The sequence below is a fragment of the Misgurnus anguillicaudatus genome, chromosome 20 (genome assembly GCF_027580225.2).
Source record: "Misgurnus anguillicaudatus chromosome 20, ASM2758022v2, whole genome shotgun sequence".
Taxonomy (NCBI): domain Eukaryota; kingdom Metazoa; phylum Chordata; class Actinopteri; order Cypriniformes; family Cobitidae; genus Misgurnus; species Misgurnus anguillicaudatus.
This window is the reverse complement of record NC_073356.2, coordinates 35,155,150-35,164,540: the sequence shown is the minus strand read 5'-3', so window position 1 is coordinate 35,164,540 and position 9,391 is coordinate 35,155,150. Positions and strand designations below refer to the sequence as shown.

At 37.7% G+C, this 9,391-nt stretch overlaps 2 protein-coding genes across 5 annotated transcripts in view; one reads left to right on the top strand and one right to left on the bottom strand.

Annotated features, from left to right (window-relative positions):
• Positions 1-625: 625 nt before the first annotated feature.
• On the bottom strand, positions 626-6,338 carry rragcb (Ras-related GTP binding Cb). Its single transcript, XM_073858592.1, has 7 exons — positions 5,930-6,338; positions 5,099-5,302; positions 4,665-4,864; positions 4,199-4,313; positions 3,125-3,260; positions 2,761-2,916; positions 626-2,445 (listed from the first exon to the last, which is right to left on the bottom strand). Exons 1-7 carry the CDS (start codon positions 6,113-6,115, stop codon positions 2,264-2,266), a joined length of 1,179 nt encoding a protein of 392 aa, XP_073714693.1. The 5' UTR covers positions 6,116-6,338; the 3' UTR covers positions 626-2,263.
• Positions 6,339-6,817: 479 nt separating this feature from the next.
• The window catches only part of trappc9 (trafficking protein particle complex subunit 9), a 310,708-nt gene continuing 308,134 nt past the window's right edge, over positions 6,818-9,391 (top strand). For all 4 annotated transcript variants that reach the window (XM_055219336.2, XM_055219335.2, XM_055219333.2 and 1 more), the window contains exons 1-2: positions 6,818-6,960; positions 7,706-8,304. In XM_055219336.2, the coding sequence (XP_055075311.2) occupies positions 7,721-8,304 (584 nt within the window). In that variant the 5' untranslated portion in view covers positions 6,818-6,960; positions 7,706-7,720. The remainder of the gene's footprint in view (positions 6,961-7,705; positions 8,305-9,391) is intronic.

The following is a 9,391-nucleotide window of genomic DNA, read 5'->3' as shown; positions in this document are numbered from 1 at the left end:
TGTCTGGTTTTAACAGGGGGTATTCCAGAAAGCTGAATGAAAGATACATTTCTGTTTCTGATGAACACAAAAAATATATTTTGATAAATGATGGTAAGCACACATCTGATGATAACCATTGACTTCCATAATAGGAAAACAAAAACAATGGAATTCAATGGGTACCGTCAACTGTGTGATTACCATCATTTATCAAATATCTTCCTTTGTGTTCATCAGAAAACAAAAATTTAAAGAGGTTTATAACAACATGAGGATGAGTAATGATGGCAGAATTCACATTTTTGGGTGAACTTTCCCTTTAAAAGAGGACATAACATGAAAATTAGATTTTTTCCATGTTTACTTGCTATAAATGGGTCCCCAGTGCTTCTATCAACCTAGAAAATGTGAAAAAGATCAGTAACTTTTAACCAAATGGCTAAATCGTATGAAATCATACGAGCTGGCTCGTACCAAATCGTACGATTAGTTCATCGCATTTAACACACCACTGTGTTGCAGGGAATTCGTGCTAATTAAGTTCAACACACCGATTCAGACAACTTACACGGAATAAAACTGTTAAACAGCGACCTTAAGAGGTAATACTGAGCATCTTCACAGAAAAACCAAAGCAAAGGGATGAATGAATATAGCTTTAATTTATCAGCGTGTTCTGAGACAAAATATACCATAAGTAAACAGTTTCTTGGTATCTTACAGGTAATAATCTATATAATTCGACCACAAAAATTAATATCTTATTTTCACACTTTATTAGAAAAAAGAAAGGACACACACACACACACACGCACACAAAACCAAAGCTTTCACAATCATACAATGCAGTGATAAGTTGGTCGTACGCACAGCCGTCATTATATATTCATACAAAATCTGGGATTTTTTTAAAACCGTGAATAGAAGAATAAATCACATAAAAGGAGAAATACGAATTATTCACATAATACCTTTATCTTGCATTCAACAAACTTCAGCGTCTTTATAATGTATTCCCCATGTATCTCATTACACCAGAACACTGTAATTACCATTTAATGGCAAACTATTGGGCTCATATATGTTCCCTGATTATTTCATATTAAATTAAGAAGATTTTAGGCAAGAAAATAACCATACATTCCATAACTGAAGTAAAAACCTCTGTATGTGATTCATTTATCTGTAAGGCAGTTCACAGAGACAGCCAGACATCCACAAGAATGTTAAAATGTAATTTGAGCCTTTTCTCCCTTTATATCCTCTTAATAGTGTCAGCAACTGGATTAACAGGTCAACATGAACAAATGTCCTCCTAAAGAAAGTGGTTGAGGATTTCTGCTCATTTTTCTGTAAAAGATTTCTGTTCTGTAACGAGTGAATCGACCTTAACAGATAACTAGTCTACCTAATGAAACTATCATGAATTTAAACCTAAACATGTACAGGACATATTTTACCCTAAAGTAAATAATTCCTGCATTTATTGTAATTTTTACATTGTGATATTATTTCCGCCAAAATGTGTCTCCCAAATTCTCATAACTGTAATTTGGAAAAAAAACCTGTATTAATTTATACCAATGTAAGAGAAAAATGTTATACCAATGAAAATATAATGCAAATAACCATTTTATGGAGGAAATTACAACAAAAAGTAAGACAACATTGTTAAGAAACAAATATACTCAATAGAAAATAATGTCATAATGCAAAACTTAAATAACCTCAATTTTCTTGGTGTATTAAATTAAATCGGAGTAAATCATAAGCTACACGTGTCTGTGTGAGATTCACCTGTAAAGTGGGCGGTTTCCCTAAACATAGCAGACTACTAAACTGCACTTCTGGGTATTATAGGTGCTTTATGACACAGCCGTAGTCCGTTTAGGACCCGTGGACGTACTGAAGTCAATCCAGACAATGTTATAGCACTGCAGTCTAGATCGGCTCAGTCTAAAACTTCAAGGAACTCATTTAATTGTGTTTCAATATCTTGGCTACATTGCACAGATTTTCCATTTGCCCCTACTACATTAGGTGATACTGTGCTTTGCACACACACATACAGTACATACACACGCGCGCACACACAGATCATAATATAATAAAACAGCAGCAATGTAGATCTCTGATCCTTGAGTCTTCTGGTATTGTCTCTTTGTACCTGAAACAGCAGGTGTAATCAGAGAAACGCTCCAGTAAGCTCATGTGTACGTTAGTGCATGTTTAGTGCACTAGTGTAAAGGCGCTGTGCTCTTAGTGGTCCATGTGTCTCAGGTTAAACCAGGCTCCTGGGTGTACCGTTCATCGCTGCTGATTTGAGCCGGGTCAGAACGTTGCCGCCGCTGCTGCTGGGAGGGCTGGACTCCACCTCTGCTACTGTCCTCTGGGTGGCGCTGCTCACCTCAAATACCTCGTGAATGGCCTTTCTGAAGCAGTGGAAGTTGTAGTCTATCAAACCTGTGGAAGAGAGTCATGATCGAGGGTCACGTAGGAACAATATCATACTTGTGTTATCAATGCGAGTACTTCTGCTTACTAAACAACAATTTAGGGGTTGTCATTTTGGTTTCTAAGAGGCACTGTATGTAAAGGATGAAGGACACTATATAATCGGGACAAATTTGTGCCAATTTTTTCCTCTAGTTGGCACAACTTCTCTAAAGGACTTTTTTGGGAATTGAGTTGTTTGTACACATACACCTGCCATCTAAAACGTTATATTCTCAAAAACCTTTTCAATAAATTAAACATGCCGATATTCTCCATACTCACCTTTCCTCTCAAAGCTCTCCTCTCTCAGGATGCAGACCATAGCCAGAAACTTGGTTACCTCTTTAAGGTAAAGGACTGTGGTGTTATTCAGTTTTATAATGGCCAGAGACTCTTTATCGTATGCGTTACCGTTGCCGTCGTCCTTCAGTCCGTAAACATCCCCAAAACAGATTTAATTTCACCTTCATGAGGACAGACAACCTGATAAATTCAGCATATATTGCACATTGCAAGCATAACAGATCATTTATTATATTATATTCATGGTGCATTCCAGTGGTGCAAACAAATAAAGCTAAAGGTCTTCAGTATTGACAAAATCATTTGTTTCTGCTTTCAAAGGTCACAGTTTCTCACCCGTAAATACACGAGACATCAATGACGACATCGATCATGTCACAGCAGAGCTCATATGACTGCATGTCCACCGGCGAACTGTCCGTGGCGATGTAGATCTTGCTGACCACGTCAAATAGAAACGCTTTCTCAATCCCAGAATTCTGAGAGGCAAAAATGTAATTTATGTTATTCAGGTAATATGAATGAATGACATTGCTTCTACAAACATCAATAATAGCATCTATTCTAGAGTTTATATACAGGGTTCCCACACCTTAGTTAACTTCAAATTCAAGGACTTTCAAGGACTTTCCAGGTCAAATATCCTCAAACTCAAGGACTAAATGTGGGGACACATTTCAAGTGAGAGCAAGTTACATTGTGTTAACTTTTAAGATACATTGTTACAGTTCCCTTTCGAGGGAACTCACGCTGCGTCACTGCGGTGACACTTTGGGGACGCCTCCACGGGTAAGTGCGTCTGAATGTGTATATCAAATTCAACCAATGGTGAGGCTTAACGACAAAGACAGGGTCGCTATCGAAATATCGCCAAAGACGGCATTACAGGGACGCATGAAGTATGGCAAGGGAGACGCAGCGTCTCGTTCCCTTCTCAGGGAACAACAGTTACATACGTAACCAGAGATGTTTTCATGTGTCAAACACAACTATGCAAAAAAGCATTTTGGTATGAATCAACATTCGCATACAGAAGATATAAGCATTTAAAGCGAACAGTTTAGCACGTGTGCTGAAAAAGTCTCGAATTTTTATGATATTATCCTACACAACACAGGGATTAATATGGATTTTCCCCAGAAAAAAATTCTTGCATAAAATAGATTCAAGCACTTTCAATGACCTGTATCTATGCATGTATATTTTCAAAAACTTCCCAAGGCCTTGAATTTTCCCCCCAGATTCACAAACTTTCAAGGATTTCAAGAACCCGTGGGAACCCTGTATATAGATATAACAAAACTAGATCTGGCCATTTCTACAAATTCATTTAGGCTACTTAAGTAATCTGGATTAAAGTTTTAAAAAGTTTGGCTGTAATCTTAATGAAGACAATAAAAAGATGCTGTATACGCACAGAAATAAATATGTTGAGGAGGTTTTCCAGCGTGGGCAGCTGAGGAATAAGTTTTTGGACCACCTTACTGAAGGCCTCAAAGATGGAGTGATCATAGATGCTGGTGAGATAGAAACTAAACCCAAACAAAATGTTATGTTTAAATCATATATACAATACATAACACACATTTGATCAAAATATGACTGGAAATGAGTAACAGATAAATCACAATAAGGAAAGAAAATGTAGGGCAGTATTGCATCCTAAAACAACTACATTTAAAAACCATGCACAATAAGCTCAGGAATAATTATTAAAAATGTGATATCATCAGATGACTTTGGTCTTATCACAAAAGATCTTGCTTACACATTTCTGAACACATAACCTGTGAGAGAATTACTATAGCACAGCATAATCCTACCAAATACCCAATTCAACTCTTTCTATCTCTTAAGAAACAGATGAGATCAAGATAACAAACCTCAGGTGAAGCTTTTCCAGACTGGCATCGATCAGATCATCATTAGCTCTCTGATGAATGTCTCTCTGCGTCTCAATTTTATGATCGTCAGATAAACCATCCACTTTGTGTATAAACACCTCGAAATTAATCTCTGGGTTCACCCTGAATGCCCGTGACACAGTCAAATGTAGCCGTCCTAATGCTTCTACGTAATCATCCTGCAAAGAGACACAAACAGAGAGAGAGAGAGAGGCAACATCAAGATAAAGTGAGGTTTATGTCAGGCACAGGGCCAAATGAAAATGAAAGTGTTTCTCTAGCCAGATACAATTAAAGAGACTGACTTAGATGGCAAACAATCTCACATCAGCAATCTAGATTTTGGTTAAAGATGGGAGAGTTACTTTCTTAAAATGCTGACATATTTCCAAAAATACAAAACTTCAGCTCACTTGTGCATCAATGACGAAGATCAAGGCACCCGTGCCCCTGAAAATCATCTCGTAATCGAACGTCGGATCGAAAAAGTCCACCTGTCCTGGAAAGTCCCATATGTGAAAGTTCACGAAAGAACTGGCAGAGATGTCGTCCTTGTGGATCTTGTTGGTGCTCTCCAGGAAGAGCGTCTCATTGGGGGACATCTTATGAAAGACCACCTGACAATAAAAACGTCAGCACATGTAAGCACAACACAAGATGGACTTTATTTCACTGGAAAAACACTTTACAACTCATAATACACACTGATAATCTGTGTATGACACACAACTTTAACCGTAGTGCCAAATGAAATGAGTGTCTGACTGCGTCACTAGACACAGACATGTAGACTGATGGAAAGTACAACACACATTAAACACGTATACGGAGAGCATACATCATAAAAAACACAATACGCAGACTACAAGTTGTTAGTTATCAAACATTATAACAGTACTGTAATAGTGCAAATGATAATATGCAAGGATAATAATGTAATCAATATCCAAATATTAAACATGATAATGTCTACAATGTTTTTGTTCAGCTGTTTCCCATTTAAACCATTGCAATATTCCAGTATGTAAGTACTGGATCCAGTAAGTTGTTCTCATTCACCAGAGATAACATCCATAGTTTGCATTAAAATCAATACACTTCCCATTATAACCATTAAAACCATTAGGTTTTTCCAGCAGGACATAGTCATGCAGATTACATAGAACTGCAATGCACATCAAAGATAGCATACGATTGCATTTTATTTTGTGTTGCATAGTGCTGTACTCTGGATCACATCTGACCTTCTGGATAGAGGATTTCCCGCTCCGTCTCAGTCCCATCAACAGAATTCTGGGTTTGTTATCGGCAGAAGGAGCGTTTTCCAAGTTTTCCTGCATCATATCCATGTTTTCCACGCCGTAGCCGAAGTCTTTAGGGAAAGAGTCCACCAGGCTTCCGGCTAGCTGATCCTCGTACTCGATCGACATTGTAGCGCGCTTTATAAAGCTTCAAACTTCTCCCAACTCTCTTTCTAGACTCTGGTGGTTGCGTTTAGGCGATGTATGTTTGGTCGGTATGGAATAAAGGTTTAGTTTGGATATAGGTAAAGTGGTTTCATAATGAGAAGCGGTTAGCTCGCATCAACAAATACAAACGGGAAGCTGATCATATGACAGGCGCACAGGAGGATGGCTGCAGGCGAGCGGAAATGCTCACGATGTGAGAGAGGCCTGTCGGATGAGCGGCCTCTGGCTGGATTAAGATCATCAAGTTACAGTTTAGACCAGTGTTTATCAACAAAGAGTCTTAAGATTATTTAGAATTATTTACATTAAGCATTAAAATGTGTCAAAACACATAATATACTTTTTACTAGATTAGACTATTTTTCTTTTAATTATAAATGAGTGGCTGGACCTTCAAATATTGTCGTGGACAAAAAGGTTAAGATCCATTGGTTAATAGAGCATTGAAAACTACCCTTTGTTAAAAACTATTATTGTATGGTTACTTCCCCACACTATTTAATTCAAACTGTGCTCTAAAATAGCCCTGATGCTGAGAAAAAAAGTACAAATAGTTTGCATCACAAATACCATTGTAAACCAGTATAAAATTTAAGTATGTACAGTTTTTCAGGATTTTTTCCAGTAGAATGTAATGGTGTTTTTATTATTAAAACCAATGTAATTCCCATTAAAACCCATAGGAGGACTTCCAGCAGGTGGCGCTCGTTAACAAGCACATATGAATCACACGCCGCTCACCGCAGGAGAAGAAGCAGCAGCAGCTGTGTTTTCAGGAAAAGCGCTAGTACAGTATATGACAATATGTAAGTAAAATAAACCTTCACAGTTTCATTCAAATTAAATGTTTTATGAAAATATCATAGTGATTGAAATATTATTGAGTCAGTTTAAAACGTTTATCGCAGTTTCGTTTTCGGATGTTGTTTGACGTCTCATTGACACCTGCTTCTGTTTTTAAAGATGCATCATTCTGAAATGTATCAAAATCAATGTTAATACAATCTATTCAAAAAGCACAAAACATGTATTACTTTAAGAAATAAGAGTGATTTAATATGAGAATGGTCTTCTTGGTTAGCTGTGGTATAGTATTGTTGACAAATAATAAGAACTGAACCATGCTGTTAAATGTATACTCATGAGAATGGTGCTTTGTTATTGTTTTGATTAATACAAATGATTAATATTTTATTTGTTGTGTCTTTGCAGCACATGTCTTCTATGTGTGTTATACAGAGTTTCAGCTAATTGTCAGTTTAGAAATGTATTGAGTAATTCATCATTTAATACATTAATGGTTTAAAGAGTAGGGTGGCCAATGTTCAGTCATCCCAGAAAGTACAGTATTTGGATACTTGAATGTTTTACTTTAATTTTTTTGTCTAGATAAGTGTAATATTAATATTAATGTTCAGTCTATATGGTTTATTTTTAATATGGGTCAAAACACAATATTGGTTCAGTGTTAATAAATTGATCTCAGCAGATACACAAAATGCATTGTTTAAACACAGATTAAATAAACAACATTGTGTCCTTTCTTTATAGTTTCTGTTTGCAGATATGAGTGTCCCAGACTACATGCAGTGTGCTGAGGACCATCAGACAGTCCTGGTGGTGGTTCAGCCCGTGGGCATCGTACCAGAGGATCAGTTCTTCCGCATCTACAAACGCATCTCTAGCGTGAGCCAGGTCAGCATACGAGACTCTCAGCGTGTCCTCTTCATCCGCTACCGGCATCATTACCCTCAAGAAAACAACGAGTGGGGAGACTTCCAGACGCAGCGTAAAGTCGTGGGTCTCATCGCCGTGACCAGCTGCAACACGGCCAAAGAGTGGCCACAGGTCTCGGATCGCTTCCACGGGCAGAAGGAGGTGTTCGGCTCAACTCTGTACGACTCGCGGCTTCTGGTCTTCGGGCTACAGGGCGAGATGGCAGAACAACAGCGGACGGATGTTGCTTTTTACCCCAGTTACGACAACTGCCCTGATGTGGAGAAAAGGGTGGAGGACTTTGTGGAGTCCATATTTATCGTCCTGGAGTCAAAAAGGCTGGACAGAGCCACTGATAAGTCTGGAGATAAGCTTCAACTGCTGTGTGTACCTTTTGAGAAGAAGGACTTTGTCGGGTTAGACACAGACAGCAGGTGAGTTTGGGTTTGGGTTAAATATTACTTTAAGTTTAACCAACTTGGTGAATAATGGGCTCATGTGGTTTTTACCCTAACCTTAACCCCAATAGTAAGTATGTGATGTTAATCATTATTACGCAATACCTAAATATATAATAACACTGTAACAGGGACAAGGTAAGATAAAGTGTAACCAAAATATTAATATAAAAGTTATTTGTTCAATAGAAAACTTATTTTTGCAATAATCACATTACACCATCAGTGTTGCATTTTTCTTTTTGTTTTATCATTGTTGTTTTTCCTCCCTTTTCGTTTGTTGCCTTGCTTTATTTGTCTTTCTTCTTTCTTTCACACTGTCCTATGAGTTTATTATTGGGTGTTAAAAGGTGAGCTGGTAAATCTCTACTGCTTTATCACTTTTCTTCGATCAGCCTCTTCCTCTCTCCTTCAGACACACAGTGGTTGGACCTCGATTGTCTTGCTTCTCACTTTAAAGTAGAAAGGTCAAAGTCATCTGTTCTTTTTGGGATTAAAGTCAATGGACAACAGCAGAACAAGACAGGGGTTCAGTGATTTGACTTTTAACAATAATATGACAGGGCTCCAGAGTCCAGACTAACTTTTTTCAATAGTAGCACAGTGGCCCCCAACTGAAAATTTTAGGGGTGCAACCAGAAAATGTAGGGGCACACATTGTAAATCAACATGCTAACCAAATATTCACATTTCTACTAATTTTCACTGTATTACTAATAAATACTTTAATGATAGATGCAGAAAGCACAATGTGCTGTTTTCAAATTCAGTGTCAAATCACAAAAAAAGGTCAAATTTACTGGTCTCACATGTGTGACTGGAAGTAAAATTCAGTGGCACACTCTCAAATTTTGGTGGCAAAATGCCACAATTTGGCGACAGTCTGGAGCCCTGTATGACAGTTTTGCCAGTAGTATGTAGTACTTGACTAACGGTGTAAAGATGAAGTCGTTGGTTGCAATTCCCCACCTTACCACTAGATGCTGCTAAAATTTACACACTGCACCTTTAACTGCAATTTACCAGTAAATTACCAGTAAAGACCATATGTGTGAAAGGGACT

Bases quoted from the DNA above. Each gene is read 5' to 3' on its own strand.
- rragcb (XM_073858592.1), bottom strand. From the start codon at position 6,115: ATGTCGATCGAGTACGAGGATCAGCTAGCCGGAAGCCTGGTGGACTCT. The intron at 4,314-4,664 runs GTTTGTTATCTT...GTTTGGGTTTAG, and splicing joins CTGGAAAAGCTTCACCTGAG to TTTCTATCTCACCAGCATCT. The intron at 2,446-2,760 runs GTGAGTATGGAG...TCTCTTCCACAG, and splicing joins GGAGAGCTTTGAGAGGAAAG to GTTTGATAGACTACAACTTC.